At 44.3% G+C, this 18,162-nt stretch overlaps 1 protein-coding gene across 2 annotated transcripts in view; it reads right to left on the bottom strand.

The window, feature by feature from the left end:
* Window positions 1-18,162, bottom strand: part of LRP8 (LDL receptor related protein 8) — a 168,468-nt gene that overhangs the window by 18,424 nt on the left and 131,882 nt on the right. For both annotated transcript variants that reach the window (XM_030226404.2, XM_030226405.2), the window contains exon 5: window positions 5,112-5,474. In XM_030226404.2, the coding sequence (XP_030082264.1) occupies window positions 5,112-5,474 (363 nt within the window). The remainder of the gene's footprint in view (window positions 1-5,111; window positions 5,475-18,162) is intronic.

Here is an 18,162-nt window from a genome sequence, read left to right as displayed (position 1 = left end):
TGAGGGGAGGCCAGCACTGGTGTTACTACATGGAGGTGAGAGCTGTCTGCAGACTGCCCTTGACAATTTGACAAACTGGTTCTAATATAAAAATGAGTAATTTCAGATAACCCAGGAAGAGCTGCAGACACAAAGTGAGCCAGCATCAATATTATAAAGTATCAGTTGCACAAAGACTCCACATTATTGGTGATTGCATCCCGCAGGATGCAGGATCCAGGTTCATGACTGCTTCACTGGACTAGTTCTAGTCCATCTTCAGCCAGCAAAAGGCACCAGAGACAGAAAAAGCCACAACTGCAGGGAGGGAGGGGGAAAGGAGAAACCCTGTCATTAGAAATACACAGTATTCACAAGAGGAAAGTATGGAAATAGCACTGCTCCTTGGAGAGGAAAGCCATATGCACTATATTCATAAAAAGCTGCAAAGTGAGAAAAAAACCCCAAGCAATAAGCACAGTTATAGGACCAGCTGTGCTGCCATGTTTTAGCTAATAAACCCAGGCACAGGAATGGGAAACCTCAGTGGGACATCTGGGACAGCAGCTCCAAACTAAGCACATGGGATCTGCTGCTCTACCAAATGCAGATAAATGAAGGAGGGAAAGAAATCATGCTGTGTTCTGGCTGGAAGTGACACCAAGAACTCCTGCAGGGAGGCGAAGTCACTTATGCTTTAACTGTTCGTGGCATGTACAGCCACCTGCCTGGGGAAACCCTGACCATGGAAAAAGCACCCTCCTCCACAGGAAACCCTGACTTCTGCCAAGCTAAACCTCAGCCACTGCAAGGCTTTTCAGTTGTCTCACTGAAAATTCCTTTGTCACAATTATTTCCTGTCTTCACCCCTAACTTGAAAAGCTTCACCTTTTCTCTAGCAACTTCTGTATGTGGAGGTAGGATAGGATGGTCCTCCATTTCTGACTATAAATATTAGTGTATTTATACACAAAATACCCCCTTACAAAAGTGTAACATGTAATTAAAGCCAATGGGGTTTTGTCTTTTCTGGAGAAGAAACAGGTCGCCAGTGCATCAAGTAAATCTGTGTGACAACAGCTACAGATTTGGAAGACAGCTGCTATAAAACCTGTAATTGTCTTCCATTGTAATCTTCAAAGCTCTTCTAAAAAGCAGCTATAGCTAAATGCCAAGAACAAAAAGGTTTCTATTCCTAAAATGAATTAAAATTAAGGAGAATTTTGTAGGAATTGCTAAGACAATGTTGCAGAAGCACCACAAGACTGAGAGAAAAATGACAGCACAATTCTTAGCTCAGTTGCTACAGAGACTGCAAAACACAGATGTGGGGCTGTACTCCACTGCACAAAGCTTTGCTTCAAGAAGAGACAGAAGTTTGGAGAGCAGGCTGGGTTTCCTGGCTCAGTTCTCACTCTACCAGAGCTGTGGAAGTTCAGACCTTTGAGGAGCAGCCCCTGAGCCTCTTAACAGACACCTAGAAAAGGCAGATAGAATAATGGCTCTTACTGATTACAAAGGCACTAAAATGCATGTATGGCATTTCTAATTTTTGCTGCATTTTTGAGGAGAATTCCATATTATCCTGAAGTTGAGGCACTAACTCATCTCAGCCCCACTGGCAGAGCTGACAGCAGGTTCCCATTAAGGCCATTCCCAAGGAAAAGCAATAACCCAAGAAGAGGGAAAAGCTGTGCTGTTTATTTGCACAAGATATTCAGAAAATTGCTGTGCCTAATTTGGAAGGTTTAAATCAGTGAAATCTCAGTAGTTTTACAGCCATCTCCTCAGCAAATCAAATACAAAACTAATTACCAAAGCCCTGCTAAATTAACAGGCCTCCTCAAAGAGACACACTTCCCATTTACAAATCCTGGGCACAAAGCTGCATCCCTCAAATTCAGCAGGTCTATTCCAGACTCCAAACCCAACCCTCAGTTTCTTCTGGTTTCTGGGTTTTTTTTGTCCCTTCCTCTCCAAAAAAGAAAATCCCAACATTTGCAAAATGCATCAATCCCATTTTATAGATGGGGATACGGAGGCAGGAAAGTGTGAGGTCAGGTCTGAAGGGGTCTGTTTTCTTGCTGTCAGTTGTAAGCATTATTTATTCTCCCTCCTGCATGCCTTAATGCAAGTTGCAAAGGACATTTAAAACATAACCATTCCAGATTTGGAGACTAATAAATCTAACCTAATGTTAATTTTATAAATATACATATATACATATTTGAATATATATGCTATGGAAAAAACCCCAGCCACCCAATGTTCTCACACAGCTTTCCTGAAATGACTCATTCCTTCCCATTTATTTGCTGTCTCTCTGCCAAAACCTGTTCACCAATTGTCACCCTTCATTTCTACTCTACTAATTTACCAATCCAAAATGTTTATAACAAATGATAGTTGATGGCCTCATGACTTTTTTTTAAAGCATTAGTTCCCATCCCTCTGTTTATACTGCACAAACCCCATATGATCCCCATTTGCAAGAGAAGATGTAGTGGTGGGATCTGCAGTTTTAATCGAGTCCAGCCAAGGGGCCCATGTGCCATCCCTGTTGCTAAGGGGACAGAACTGTGTCACACACCTGTAACTCTCTGCATGTCCCATGATTCTGATCTCAAACAGAGAAATTCTGCAGAGCAGAATAATCAGAAAGTTCCCTAGACTCTTGAGTCCAACAGATGAATGCTGAGTTTCCAGAGCTCCCACATGTCCCTTACTGCAGGCAAGTGCACCCCAGCAACAGCTGCATTTAGGATGGGGAAGCAACATGAATTTTGGCTCTGACCCAGCCAACACATCAGCTACACCAGCACTCAGTGCTGCAAGGCCTCTCTTGGTTGCTGCCTCAGAGAATCCCATCCATGCAGTGTGAATGGCTGTGGGCTCACACACTGCTGTGGCACTGGGCTGCCACCAGAACCAGGCACACAAAACAATGGGGCTTTGAATCCCTCTGTTTCCCAATCCACAGGATTGAAGGCAGCAGAATCAGCTCACATCCTTGTTTCTCGCAGGTAGACAAACTGCACGTTGTGTTGGATCAAGACTTTCTGGAAAGAGATCCTCCTTGTGCTAAATCTCCACTATTCAGAATTCTCTCAAGTCACTTCTGCCACATTTCCTCCTTTCTCCACTGGTTGTCAGCACCGTGCTGTGCTGCAGCAGTGTCCAGCTGTGTCCTGGGAGCTGCCTCTGGAAATGCTGCTGGCTGAGGCTCTGCAGCTCAGGGAGGTTGGTGGAGCTGTGCTCCTCACTGCTCAGCAGTTTGACATGGCTGGACATGGCTGGTGCCTGTCACATCAAGGAAAGAAGCTGGGGAACAGGGGGCCCTCTGCCTCAGGAAGGTACATGGGCACAGTCCCACTCCTCTCACCCAGCAGAATGTCAAAATAAGTGGGGCCTGTAAAAGACTTAAAACATTTCAAGTTGAAGAGGGATTGAAATTTAAGAGGCATTTCATCAGAAAGCACCATCAGTGAGCTGCTCCTCCCTTTCTCCACTTGGCAATAAAAGAGAGCTCACCTTTCCTTCTCCTGAGCTGTCCAAACTCAGCCATCCTGTCAGGCTGCTGTCACTGCAGGGAATGCATCCCATGGGACAGAGCTCAGTTCTGCTGGAGTCCCCTGTACCAGACACCAATTCTTCACCTTTGTAACACGGACCTTGCCACTGCCTCCTGATTTGGAGGGGACACAGGTACAGGACTGCCCACGGGAGGGCTCAGGATGAAAACAGGCACCAAACCACCCAGGCACCAAACCAACCAGCCAGCAGTGCCCATCTCCAGCAGCTGTGCTTCTGCATAACCTTCCTGAAACAGAGCCAGGAACCAACTTTGTCTTCTGACTCCACGGTCCCCGTGGTCCTTCAGACCCTGGCAGCACTGCCTGGCTACCTGCTGCCCAACAGCTCTGTCAGCAACTTCAGCACCTTCTTGGAGATGAAGGAAAAGACAGCCTACCTAATCCACCCCTCCGTGGGAGGGGCTGACAGCCTTGTACCCAACAGCCAAAGCTGCTCTCTTCCTAACAAAATGTTTTTGACTTCTCCTGCTCAGCTCTTGCCTCTCTTTTAAGAGTCCTTGGCAATTTTAAAGGCACAGCAGCTCAGGGTAACCTGTGGCTCACGCCTCTGCTCTCCTGCAGTGCAAACAGTGCTGTCTAGGATTCACACCCTTCTCTTGTTAAAGAAGCCACTGAATTTACACCTTCTCTGCCTGGAGAGAAGTCCGATCCCCAGCTCCTTGAAGGGCTCTCCCACACTGCTGCTCACCAGCCTGGCCTTGGTGTTGTCATGGGCATGAAGAAGTGGTGCTGGCAAAAGTGCTACATTTTCTTAGACAACTTGTAAAAATCCCTGGGTTTGCAGCTGGTTGTTGCTTTCCTCCCCAGAGGTGGCCCAATGTCAGAGCTGCTAAATATAAACAGCTATATAAATATTTAATTTCAATCTTGTCATTATGAATATTCTAGCAAAACATTTTGCTCTTGTTTTTCTTCTCTCTCCCTCCTCAGGTAAGTGACCATCTTGAACAGTTTAGTGGGTAAAAATGGATGAAACATTCAAAATACCACACATACCAACACCAGCTTGTTACATGCATAAAGCCAGCTGAAGAGAAATCCATTATTTATTAGCTCTCTGCCTTTATCAAGCTAAGCTCAAAATGCATTTCAAACTGGATTCTTCAGAGGTACTTCTCTTGACTGCCTTGTTCAGTATCAGAGGCAGAAAATGAATTATTTTTTTTCTGCTGATCATATATTCCCTTTAGCATAGCAGCTTCTAACCTCCAGGCTCTGACCCCACCATGCAGCCTGAGGGCTTTGAACATTTTTCCCATTTTTCACTCCTTGTCTTTCTAGTGAAACAAAACTCTTCTGAGGCACGGTACCATCCAACAGCTCTTAGACCTCCTCTCTAGATTCTCAAGGAAAAAGCACAAAAGGAGTGTGGAATACACCTGACCCTGCTGGGCTGGGTACCCAGCCACGTCATATGGGACACAAGCGCTCCTTGTGTGGCACAGCTGCTGCTCAGACATCAAAGCCTTGCCTTCAAACACAGCCCAGGCAGCCTCCTGGCCCTTCCCCCCAGCCCAGAGAGCCCCAGCAGACACTCACGGCAGTCCTGCTCATCAGACTTGTCCTTGCAGTCCTCGTCCCCATCACACTTCCAGTTGAGGTGGATGCATTCACCGTTCCCGCACTGGAACTCGTGGGCCGCGCACGTGTTGAGGGCCTTGGCGTCGTAGCCGCACTTCTCCATGGACTCGTCCGACTGGTCCTCGCAGTCGGGCTGGTTGTCGCACACCCACAGCTCCGGGATGCACACGCTGTTGTTGCACTGGAACTCGTTGGGGTTGCAGGTCAGAGGGGAGCACTTCCTTTCGTCGCTGCCATCCCCACAGTCGTTGTCACCGTCGCACACGAAGATGATGGAGATGCACGACTTGTTACTGCACTGGAACTCGTTGGGAGAACAGGCTTGGGAATAAAAACCAACAGGTGAGCTGGGAAGTCTCCAACCCCACCCTCACTACTGGCCCAGCTTTAGCACATTAGGGATGTCTAAAGGCACAGGCACAAAGGCATTACCCAGGCTGTCCTACCCCAAACATTTCTCCCAGTGATTACCACGTGGCAAGGAGCCGGTGAGGCCACAGAGCTCCTGAGCTGTGCCTCAGGATGCGTCGTCTAGGGACCAGGGCAGCTCTGGAGAAGGAGGGGCAGCAGGGCTGTGGGAACTGCGGGTGGGAGAGACAGGGGCAGTGCTGTCCTGGCACTGAGGAGCAGCCAGGGGAGCCCCAGGCGGGAGCAGCAGCACAGAATGGGAATGGGAAGGTTGCAGGGAGAGGCTGGGGCTGTGCTGGCAGCACCGGGGCTCTGCTTGGCTCCAAGCTGACATTACCAGCTTCCTGACTTTCATAAGCACAGAATCAGGTTTCAGGATTTCACAGTATGCCTGGTTTTGGACATATTAAGTGGGATGTGTAGGGTAAATATTTAGTGAGTCGAGCATCAATTTAGCTGCAATCTGCCAGTAAGGCCCTTTACAACACGCTGAATGCCTTCTCTGGAAATCACAACTCGACATTAACATACAAATGAGGCGCTTGTCAGATAGAAGCTGAGTGGAGCACTCTCCTCTGCAAGCCTAATGGACAGCTGAACCAGAGATGCCTGCTCAAATTTAACTTTAAGGTACTCCAACAAAGTGCAGTTCGAAGTCACTTTATTTCATCAAGGCATAGGGGAACCAAAACCATGGAAGAAATTCTCCATAAGTACTTTGAGGTAGTTACTTACAAAAGAATTCTTCTTCTGCAGTTTCAGCCCTATGCACAGAAGTATGGCTTTGATAAATGACAATAAATATAAATGCATATAAATTGCAATAAGCTTTTTTTTTTTTTTTTACATTGTACTTGGGGAATTTTTTTTGTCTTCAGAAGCAGAACTACTTACTGCCATATCTGCAGAGCCCTACCCTAGACCACACAGTTTAGATGGTGCCAATCTCTGCAATGGCAATTGCACCTGCAAAGCACCAGAATCCCTCTAAAAGACCAGACATATCCCAGATTTCAGCCAGTGACAGGAACCCAGGTGGATTCTACTGCAATATTATGTCTGATTTATACCTGGGAATAAAGCTGTATTTATCCAGCATTTAAGAACATGTCCACTTGTACAGATGCCTAATTACATTCTGTCTGGCAAACTTGCTGGGCTCTGCCTGATAACCTAAGCAGCCTCTCATTTTTCATCAGAACGTGAATACACACACACACACACACACACACACACCCCCACCCACCCACCCACCCACCTCTCCCCTCCTGCCCTGTGCTCTGCCCCATTTAGCCCCAGGTTTTCCAGATGTTAGAGCACAGCAATCCACCTAATTAGAAGAGAAAGAAGTTTGTCTTCCTTGCTGCAATGCTGCCACATGCACTGGCCAGGACCCAGGCTCTCTCCAGCAGGGAGAAACATTAAAGAGAATCTCAGCTGCCCCACTTGACACTAATCATGGAATGCAACAGAGCGAGGCACCAAAGGAGCTGCTTGGCTCCCTCTGCACTTGGTAGAGGATTTTAGATACTGAGATGCCCTCAACAGGCCCCTGTCCCTTGGAACAGCCACAGTTTCTCCTCTCCAAACAGAAGGAGCCAATACCAGGAGGTGAATCCTTCTCATAAGGACCTGAAGCACATTCTGGTGGAAAAGCATCTAAAAACCTTCCTCTTTTTTATGGCAAACTTGAGACCATTAAAATGCTCCAAATATTACCCAAATTCTGCTCTTTATCTCCACTCAGCAGATTTCTCTATCCTCACCCCATGGCTAGAAATCATCTCTTAGCCCTACCGATGAGTACACAGCTATATAACCTAACACTGTCTTCAGAGGAGCCATTACACAGAACTGCATATGGAACATTCCTCCATGAAGTGGAAATTCAAGGTAACAGTTAGAATCTTACCAATCCATTTTAAAATGGAAGTGGGAAAACAGGAATATTTCTATGGCTATGTACAGCTTCTGTAACAGATAAAGGCTGAGAAGAAGAAATTGCTTTTCTGGCATTATTTTGATGAATCTCAGAAACAGATCAGAGAGCAAAATCTTGCATAGTTCTTTGATCCTTAATGTTTGGGCACGATTATAATGATTTGCATATTCCAAATGTGCATAAATTTCCTTTCCACCAACGGTAATGAACCCCTCTTTTTCCCCTCGTTTTTTTCCTGGTCCCACCTCCACCCCTCCTCCTGTTTGTACATGTTTCCCTTCAGAAATCTGCTGCATTGGCAAATTAGCAACTGATAAACATAGGAGTGGGATACAGACAATGGAAGTTTGCACAAAAGCTCCTCCTTTGCACCCAGAAATCCCAGTACAGATATAAAATTACTGATAATCACAGCTGGGAAGCAGAAGTAGTTCAGCTTTTGTAACCTCTCATGAGGACTTTCTCAGTGAAGCCTAAGAATTGCTAGCTAGAAAATTGCATGGTCATGATTATTTTATTTCTTTTTAAAAATTAAGTTCAGTGTGATGGCAGCACCAGAGACTACAAGCTCTCTCTCCATTAACAAGCAGAGGAGGTTGGCTGTTGGTAACTCGCCTCCCAGGATCAAGCAGTTCCTTCTGGGTCACACCTGCCCCCAGCAGAGAGCTCCATCCCCCCCGCCATGCCCTGCTGCTGCCATGGCAGGGCAGATAGCACCCCAAGACCCCTGACCCTTCCCTCATCCTCTCCTGGCAGCTGAGATGCTCAGGGCACAGCAGGGTCAGGCTGAGGCTGCCAGCAGAGCTGTGCCCGGGCAGAGGCACTGCCTGGCACCGAGAGCCCACAGACAAACCCCACAATTATCTTACCCAGCACCTGCAGAGATGGGCACGGGGCAGGAAAGCCCCAGGGACAGTTTACTTCACATCCCCTTCCATAAATCTGTCAGGGTACCTCGCACTCCCATCACTACAGAATTTCATTGCCTCCAGAGCATTGCAGTAGAAAATGTGCCAGCAGTAATTAAATGATCACTGGGGTATTTTTTGACTTGAGCAATTTGTTTGCATTCTCCAAATTTGCTGCCTATCCTATTGTAGGCTGATTCACTTAAGACCAAGGAATCAAATAATAATTTGCTTTCTTTAGCACAGAAGAAATTAATAAATGTTGTACTCTAAGGTGCAAAACCTACTTCAAACATGAGTGATCCCAGTAGAAATCTTGGAAAGGTTTGTAAAGATGTGTTTAACCAACAGTCTTCAAAGCATAACTATAACAGCAGTTTACTGTAGAGCACTGTAATGTTAAAAGGTTCTTCACAGTTTCAGGAAGTAAAATATCACACATAAATGATTATGTAGAGGTGATTTTGCCTATAGACAAAATATACCAGAGGTATTCTGCATTAATTTTTGCCCTGTGCTATGTGCCAGTCTGCAGAGCACAACTGTCACAGATTTTGCCTCACAGCCTGCAGCTGCACTCTTGTCACTTCTCTTGAGGAGAGCAGAGCAGAAGCAGCCTTGGGATAGAGGAAGTAAAAATAAGAAAATAACAGAAGATTAGAGAGATTGCAGTTGTGGAGTTAGTGTTTCAGTGCTGGCTGGTTCTCTTTTGCCCAGAGCCAGGATTTAGCCAGAGGCTTCAGTGAGAGTCTGGTGTAGCAGGGACACGCTTAGCTCAGGCATGGCACCAAAAAATTCAGATAATTCTGCCACATGCTTTTAAAGTGCCTTTAGAAAAAAGCAGAATGCTCTCAAGATGTAGAAATGTCTAAAAATACAGAGTGCTCATTAAAAAATTGTAATTTCAAATATATATATATTTGTACATAACATTTCTACAATAGACAACTCTGCCTCAGAGTGTCTATCCATCCTCAAGCATGGATCCTCAAATCTAGATAAAATTGAAAAAATGAAATCAATGGTATATCCATCATTACCAGGAGCTGGGAATTATGTACAATAGACTGTAACTGCTGTCATTGCTAATCTCTAATTAAAGATTTTATAGCTTTTCAGTAAGACTTAGGTATTTAATTCATCTCTCCTCTAAAAGAGCCATTTCTACTTGAAATTACATGAATGGCTTAAATAATGATAATTATTTGGTAAAATTTGTGGTAAAGTGGATAGCAGCAATTATCCACTGATGCTGAAGACAAGATAAGATGAATTATTATACTGTATTTTTCTGACACTGTCCCCAAAGCAACTTTAAAAATGTGTCTGAAAATTTATGTTTGTTTAAATCTGATAATGGATCTTCTAAAGCAGGCAGAGGATGATTTGTGCATACCAACATTTGCATCAGGGAGGGAGAGATCTGCTGCTGATTCATGGCTGCTTCAACACTGGCAGGGGAGGCTGCTGGACTTGAGAAACTCTCCCAAGCTCTGAGATTTAGGACTTGAGTTCTGCAGGGCTGAGAGGTGGAATTCCTGAGCTCCATCTGCCCAGGTTTTGTGTCCCAAGTGTAAGCCCAGCTCCCCCAGCCCACAGGAACCAATCTCTGAGCTGGGCCACGGATAAGGAGGTCACAGAGTGCAGCCCAGGTAGATTATGTTGGAAGTCCCAGGTACCAGCACTGTCAGCATGTTAGTTTTGCTTAACTAGTATTTATTTTCAGGTTTAATTCTGTCTAAATTATTTATTTTGCCTGCAGCCAATTGCTTACCAAATACCTGAATATTTCATACAGATCTTCTGTCAAATGCCAGTCTTTAAAGCACGGATTCATGCCTGGAAGGACAAGTTTCCTGTGGAAAGCTGCCTTCCAGGAAGGACAGCAAAAGAGATGGAGGTAAATGAAGATGACCTTGAAGCTCATTGCTCTGAAAAAATGACAGGCCTCCCATGGAGGGAATAATGCAGCGGAATTGCAGCCTCACTCCCACCAGTGGTTGTTGCCATGGTGATTGATACCGAAAAGCCCATCTAGATGGAGGCTGCAGCAGGAATAGTAATTCCTGATATTGTTCCAGTCACTAATGGAGCTAAGGAGCTATCTCACACACTCCTGCAAATTAATATTTGCATGTGCTGGCTGCCTTTGTCACACGCTGCCCTCAAACACAAATCAGTCATTTTCCCATTCTCTGCAGCACTATTTGCATAGTATTAGTTAATTATAACCCAGCAGCCAGATGCCAAAGCCCCTGCTGACAAATAATAGTTGGTTCAAAAATGTATTCAGTGGTTTAGAATGTATTTCCTAAGATACACATATTCATTCCAAGTGGTTTAATTATCTGGAAATAGAATTAATTATGACCCCCAATTTACAGAGAGAAGCAGTTTATGTACAAAGGTATGCACACTATGTCTTTAATTTTGTGTATGTGCAATAAGATTGCAACTCCTACCTGTGGTCTCTTCAATTTTCCTTCAAACCAGGAAAGGGTTAGGAAGTTTATCAGATGTTCTTCTGGCTAAATGACTGAAAATTACCTCAAAATAAGAACAAGTGAATCCATTGTAGAGGGTTTAAGGGTAAAATAAAACAGTTTGAAAGACAAAAATGGATGGTCAGAATACCAAAGGTTAATACTGTCCTGCTTTTGTCACCATCCAAGACACCCCACGAGGATCTCATGAGGATAAAGACATTATTATTACTCTTTTATATTCTGACTGGAATATAATCAGCTGAATCAGATTGGAGATGTTCAGTACTAGCCAAAATTTAACTGGAAAACAAATGTGCTGTGAAGTGTCTAGTGAATTTCTTTCCTGACTTTGAAAATTGGAGCCGGTACAGGACAAGCTCACGCCTATTCCCTTAGACATGACTTGCTTATTAAAATGGCAATTTTACAAATTCTACCAATTTGGCAAATCCCTCAGCAACATCTGATAATAGCCATTAAACTAACATCTGCTCTAATATTATCACACAAAATTCTGTATTTCTGAGGAATATGTGAAGGTTCAGCAAGCAGAACAGGGCATTCCTGGGCAGGGCTTCATCCTGGGACAGCGCACACAAATCCCACATTATTGCACACACAGATCTCTTGGATTCAGCAGGACTCCCTGTGGTTATGAATTTTCTGCACAGGATTTCTGTGCACGGCCTTTTCTGCACAGCCATGATTTAATTTTGCCATTGTGCAGTTTAAATCACAGACACTTTGCAGGAAAAGCCAATCCATGGATGTCACCTTCCACCCACTGGACAGATTCCCACTCCCTGCTCATCTGCTGACACAGAGACACGACCTGCCTGTTTTCCCCACTGTTTTCTTTATGTCCAGCTCAGGAGAGACTTCATCAGAATCCTAAAAGCTACACTCCAGGCACAATGGCAAATCACAGCACAATTGGGTTTGTTCTTGGGAAATGGGGGAAAGGCAAGGAACCCCAGCCCATGGCTCCACGGCCATGTCACTGCCCTGCCACTTCCTCTTTACCCTTACCCATTCCTAAGCACAGGGATAGTTCCAGTTTAACCAGTGGGAAAGCTGAGCCATTTCCCCAGAATCAGTCAAGTCATTTAGAAGTTGCTGCCATAACTAAGCAGGGAATCCTGGAAGTTGGTGACTCACAGCTTTGAACTCACCTGAGCAGTGAGGGACAAAGCAGAGCTCACACTGCAAGCAGTGAGCTCACTACCCCATACAATTTCCATTTCCACTAATTTACTTTGCTTGATGGGAACTGTCTGTAAGAGAAGATATTGCTTATTGCAGTTTGCTTCACTGTTAAACATCCACTGCATTTGGAACATGCACTGTTAACTCTTCTGAAGCACAGACAAAGCAGGCAAGGCTGAGAGCTTTGCTTCTCAACTCCCCAGTTTCCCCAGCCATGTCACAGAGTGATCCAAAGTGAGCTTGAATGTAGGTTCAATAACAATTAAAATATGCTTTTGAAATAAAATGGTTTGCAAGACAACTGATCTGAATGGAGAAGTACCTGAAAACAGAAGCACTGAGGATGCAACAAGGCAATTGGCAGAATTTGGTGTAGCCCCATTCAAGCTTATGAATGTAAGCACATCCTATAAGACCAAGTCCATAAAGACAAGACCCCTGTGGTGATTTTGGGAGGGGGAGAGACTGACTGCTCAGGAAACAACCAGCCCCTGGCTGTTTTCAGTTATGTGATAATTAGGGAGCACAGCTATTATGTGATGTAGGCAATGTACCTATGTACCCACAACTCCAGCAAAGAATGGCAATAATTTCTCAAAAAACAGGATTAGATTTTCTACTCAAATGGAAAATTTAATCACTGAGTGACACTCACTGCAATTAAACCTGTAAGGGTCGTGTGCTGACTGAGCTCACATTATCAGCAATGAGATTTCCATGGCAGTAGGATTTGCCTTGCAGTTCCTATGGTTTGGGAATAGAAAGCAGTACTTTCTTGGATTTGGGCTGAGAAGAAGACTCACATGCTCAACATGAGCAATTATTTTAAAGTTATTGGAACAAAGAAGGGTAATGAAGTGGTGTTTATTGTGAACTAAACCTTTCTCATTATATTTTATCTAATGAACAAATTTCTTTGCAATGTAAAAGCAAAGTTAATCCAACCCTTATATCATCCTCTACAAAAAGAATATTTCAGCCACTAAGATTAGACTTCCAGATTAGTTTTATCTGTTAATATGACTCAGAAACCAACATTTTTTTTTCCCTCTTGCATCAAACATGACATGGTCCTCTCCTGCGTAGGACTGTGCTGAGTTCAGGCTACTGATTTTGATTTAGCCTTCAGATCATATGCTCAGGAAGCAGAACTGTTAATTAGTGTAACACATATGTACTGGTGGCCACTGCAGGATGCAACTCCTACCCGCATATCTGCCATCACAGCATCATCATTGGCAAGATTTCCCTGAATAAAACGAAACAGATTCTTGCTTTTTGGATGAATAGGCTCAAAATTATAGCTGCATTCTTATGAAGAAAGCACTTCAGGGACATGAAATACAATTGTATCCAGCAAAAAGAGATGTAATTCCTCAACTGTTTCAACTCTAGGAGCTCTAACTGTTGAAAGACAGACTACCCAAAAGATAAACATAATTACAGGCCAATTCTTGCTCCTCTGCCAGTATGATGTGAGATTGGAAAGAAGAATCAGAGCCAATGTCTCCAGCTAAAGTGCAGAAAGAGCACCAGGACAAAGCTTGTGTGGGTGTGCACAGGTATCCTGCAGTCCAGCACTATTAAGCTTTAGTTTTAATTACCCACAAATCTTTGTATAAAAGCAGCTGTTTCACAGCCATCTTCCAGCCCCCTGTGAACAATGATCCTTTGGGGTGTGAAGGCTGTGTCTGTGTGGGGCTGTGAGTGTGCTTGTGCTGTTCTTTGCATCCCCCTTTTCCCCTCTTGCTCCTTCAGAGCAATGCTGCAGAGGTACCACTGCTGCATTGTCTTGTTTTCAGATTGTGTTTTCATCCACTCTGCTTTAGAGAATAAATTATTCATGGAACACTGATAGGGACAATTTCTCTGTGAGGAGGATCAGCACAGGGCCACCCCCAAAGCCCCACTGGGTGCTGCAAGCTCCATCTGCAGATGTGCCACACATCTTCCTTTAGAAACCTCAGCTCAAGAGCCAGCAGCAGGGAAGGCAGAGCCACTGTGCCCTCATCCTCTGCAGGTAGAGCCCTGGCACAGCTTGGGCCATGGCTTTAGGGTTTAATTCTGGATTTACACCACGACTGTCTTACCTCTAACCTAAGTTCACTCACTGTTTAATTATGTTTAATTACAACAAGCATCCAATATATTAAAAATGCAGCTACCTTCACTTTCCCTGTCAGCATGCAATTAAAAGTAACTCCCAACCTCTTTTCCTTCTTGCCATTTTGTTCTGAAGGAACTCAGGACAAATATGATTATGGGCTGAGATTTTTCCTAAATAACAATGGGGATTTTTCTGCAAATTACTACTGCTTTTGAAGGAGCTCTAATACTTTAAGCAGTGATAAAGTGGCAGCTGTACATGTTTAATTTCTGAGAGCCATGGCATAATGCACAAGCATTAATCCCTCCAGCTGTCCAGTAATTAAACATCATGTAAAGCCCAGAGGATATCATTGCTGTGCTACCTTATCTTATTTATGAAGGACTTGCATTTGTTAAATCTAGCAATTCTTCTTCTTGGAAATAATTGTAAATTCTTCCACCATGGCAAGTGCACTGAAGCTACAGCTACCCTCTATAAAATGTCAGGAATTTCAGACCAGTCATGTTACTTTTCATCACATACTAAAATGATGAATAATGATAGTAGATAAATATTTCTTTTACAGGCATAACTGTGATGTTATGGGCTTTAACCCTGTAAAAATTGGTGGGTTTCTCAGGGAGAATGCATGGCAAAATCTGATCCTTTGGGTTTGATGTCCCTCTGAGCTGACTGAGGGACAGCACATAATGAATGTTAATTCATTAACAGGCTGTGAACAGAACTAACTTTGACAAAAGCCCACATTAATCAAACTGCAATGAAAGATAAAATCAGTGAGTTAGAAGGTCTCAGTAGGATCAGTGTGGTCAGATCCCAGCAGGGAGCACTGGAAATGTGACTCATACAAAATACAGGTACCTTCTACTGCACAAAAGAGTTCTGGGACAACATGATGCTCTTTATAGTTACAGGACAACGATAAAAGATGATAAAACAATTTAACTGTCAATAGAAAGGTCACTTCATGTGAGCACAGGTGCAGGAGCAGAGTGGGGCAAGGTGACTTTAAATCAGCTTTGCAATTTCCCCCCTTCAGCTGGTTCATCACCAGGTGGATCTGCTGGAGGGATGAAGAGCTTTAGCCTGCTTTAAATTCTGCCTTCAGCCACTGGTTCTCAGCTGACCTGAGGGCTGTTAACCAGGGCACTGGTAAGAGCTGACTCAAAGTTTTCTGCTCTTGCACCTTCCAAGAAAAGGACCCCTCAGCTTGGGGGGGCTGCTGCTTTTTGGAGAGTAACACATGAGCCTGGAGCTGTGCCAGGAGAAGTAGGAAGTTCACCACCTAAGGATCCTGTAAATGATCTATTTACAGGGGAAGGCCTGTGAGCTGCCATGGCAAGGACACAGGACACAGGGTTCCAGCTGAGCACACCTGTGCTTACTGTGGTTTCCCTTAAGAATTTAAAAAACCTTTATCCACTCTGTTCACTTTTAATCTGGCACATCATCATATGATAAGGCTGAAAGTCTAGAACTAATTCTCAGATTTATGGTCAGCAATGAAAAGCCTGAAGACCAGGGTCAAAAGAAGATGCTCTGGGTGGCAAGGTTGTCACTGGCATGAGGCTCCTGCAGGAATTCTTGGCTCTCACCTCAGCCAACTGCACAAGGTTAATGTATGTCCATTGCCTGCAAAAGCTCCCCATGATCACTGTCTCTGTGCTATAGTTTAGGAGGATAAACCATGGATTAATAGCTTATTCTGCTATCAATCTATCAATGAATTCATCATTTCACTGCATCCAGCTGTTGGGAAAGGAGAAACTGGTGCACTTCCAACTCCTCATCTGCAAGACACAATTTCCATATTGAGTGCAAGCAGTGGTTCAGGTGAGAGAGAAGCAGTGACACAGCCAGAAGAGATGGGGCCAGAGCCTTGTTCTCTGTGAGCATCCCAGAGTCCTCTCAGGAGGGACCTGTGTGCCCTAAAGGGGCTCAGTGCTGTTTCAGCTGGTACAGGATGGCAGCTCCTCTCTTCCAAAGCCACTCCCAAGTGCTCTCTGCATTCTGAGCAGCTGACAAAACACTGCTTACTGTCTCCCTCAGCAGAGATTTAACAAGTTCTGCAGAGTTAGCCAAGTCCAGGTGGACCCTGAGTTGTGTTGCTTTAATTACAGCCTGTCCTATTTAATTTCTCTTTTAGTCGCCCTAAACTCAGTCCTAAGCTTCTCCAATCCATTGTGACAAAGGTTGGGTGCACTGGGAGCAGAAAACCTTCATCAGGGAAATAAGGAGCCTGCCAGCACTTCCAAGCTAGCAAATTCAAGGCTACTAACCCTGACCTATGACTACAATACACCTGGTATTGTGAATACTCAAATTACTACTGCTCCATAAACTGAAAAAATAAGATTTTTCTTTTCATATAGTCTTATTTTTAAAAGGCAGATATTTGCATTTTCAAAAATTGTTTGTACACTGGAAGTCAGTAGTGTTCTTAAAGCCTGTCTGTTGGAAGTCAGTTATTTAGGCAGACAGGCACTTAACTATCTATGTGCAAGGATTAATATCTGTAACTAACCCCTGGTGCAACTACAACCTGTGCAGACACAAATCTGGATCCCTGATCACTGGTGCTTCTTCCACTGCAGGTGAAAGAATTTCAGTTTCCATTGCTTCCTTGACAAGTTCTTCCACAGGGTGAAAGTCACACCACTGTCTCCTCATTCAGATTCTCTACTTTTGTCCCCAGGTCTCTGAACAGCTGCTTTGTCCTCCCAGTGTCTGCACTGGATACATTTCACATGGATTCAAAAAGCAATGATATCATTCTGAGAGGAAAAATCCAGCAAGAATTACAGGGTTCAGAGCAGTAGCTGGAAAGGAAACTGCTGGAAGAGGAAGAACCATAACACACCCACACTGTTCCTACAGTTTTGGATGATTTTACATCATAATCTTTACTGTCCTCTCCTGCAGGAGATCCTCCCTTAACTTGGGCTGTGAACATTCTGACACAGGGACAGGTTCTTGCACAGCCTCAGCACAACCAAGTTCTGCTCCTGGATACCAGCACAATCTTGTTACTGATACAAACTACCAATGCAGAAATGCAGGCATAAATAAGGCTCATAAACTCCATATTAAATCCTCTTGAAGAATTATAAATCCAAGAGCCAGTTATTCCTATCAAAAAGCAAGAGTATACACAGTTAAAATATTTTTGAAGTGTCACATGAGGTTGCAGTAGTAGCTTTATTAACATGGATTTAGAAAGAGCTTAGGGGTTTTTCTTCTGGATGCCCTCACTCACACCATCTTCAAGTCATCATCCAGTTGTTTATTGCACATGCAGGCTCTCACCACAGAAATTATTCTGAGCACAAAAAAATCCCCTTCCAAACATTTATCCAGCAAGATGTGTTATTTATAGACAAGCTGGTCAGCCCTGTGAGGAGTGCAGCCTCTGTGACAGGGTGCTGTGCTCCAAGGGGCTGCTGGTGACAGGCACTGCTGAAGCTTCTTATAAAATGAGAATAAAAACCTGAGTGCAGAGATTAAATTAACAAAACAAAGAGAAGAAGGGGTCTGAAGTGGTCAGGATACTGTGTGCTGCTGAGATAAGAGGAAACAGAGAAAGGAGGATTCTAACCAGAGAAGAAATGGGAATGTTAGCAGAGTATCAGTGGATAGGCTTAGTGAGGTTTATCAGATTTGGATAAGGGAGAGGATAGCTATCAATCCTCCACAAGCTCCCTGTTGAAACAGCTCACACAATTGTTCTCATGCATGGGGAAAAGACCTTCATTTGACAGGCAACCTCCCTGAAAGTGCCCCCACCACAGCCATTCAGCAGTGCCTCCTGTTTCCCTCTCAAAGCCAGTTTTGACCTCTGAAAGATGCTTAGTTGTCAGGACTGAAAGGTTTTGATGTCTGCACCTACCCAGGATGCTCCAAGTTTACCTGTCAATGCCTTTTCCCTGTCCTCATGCCCATCCTACAGCCA

The sequence above is a fragment of the Serinus canaria genome, chromosome 8, assembly GCF_022539315.1.
Source record: "Serinus canaria isolate serCan28SL12 chromosome 8, serCan2020, whole genome shotgun sequence".
Taxonomy (NCBI): Eukaryota; Metazoa; Chordata; class Aves; order Passeriformes; family Fringillidae; genus Serinus; species Serinus canaria.
This window is presented reverse-complemented; position numbering and strand designations above follow the sequence as displayed.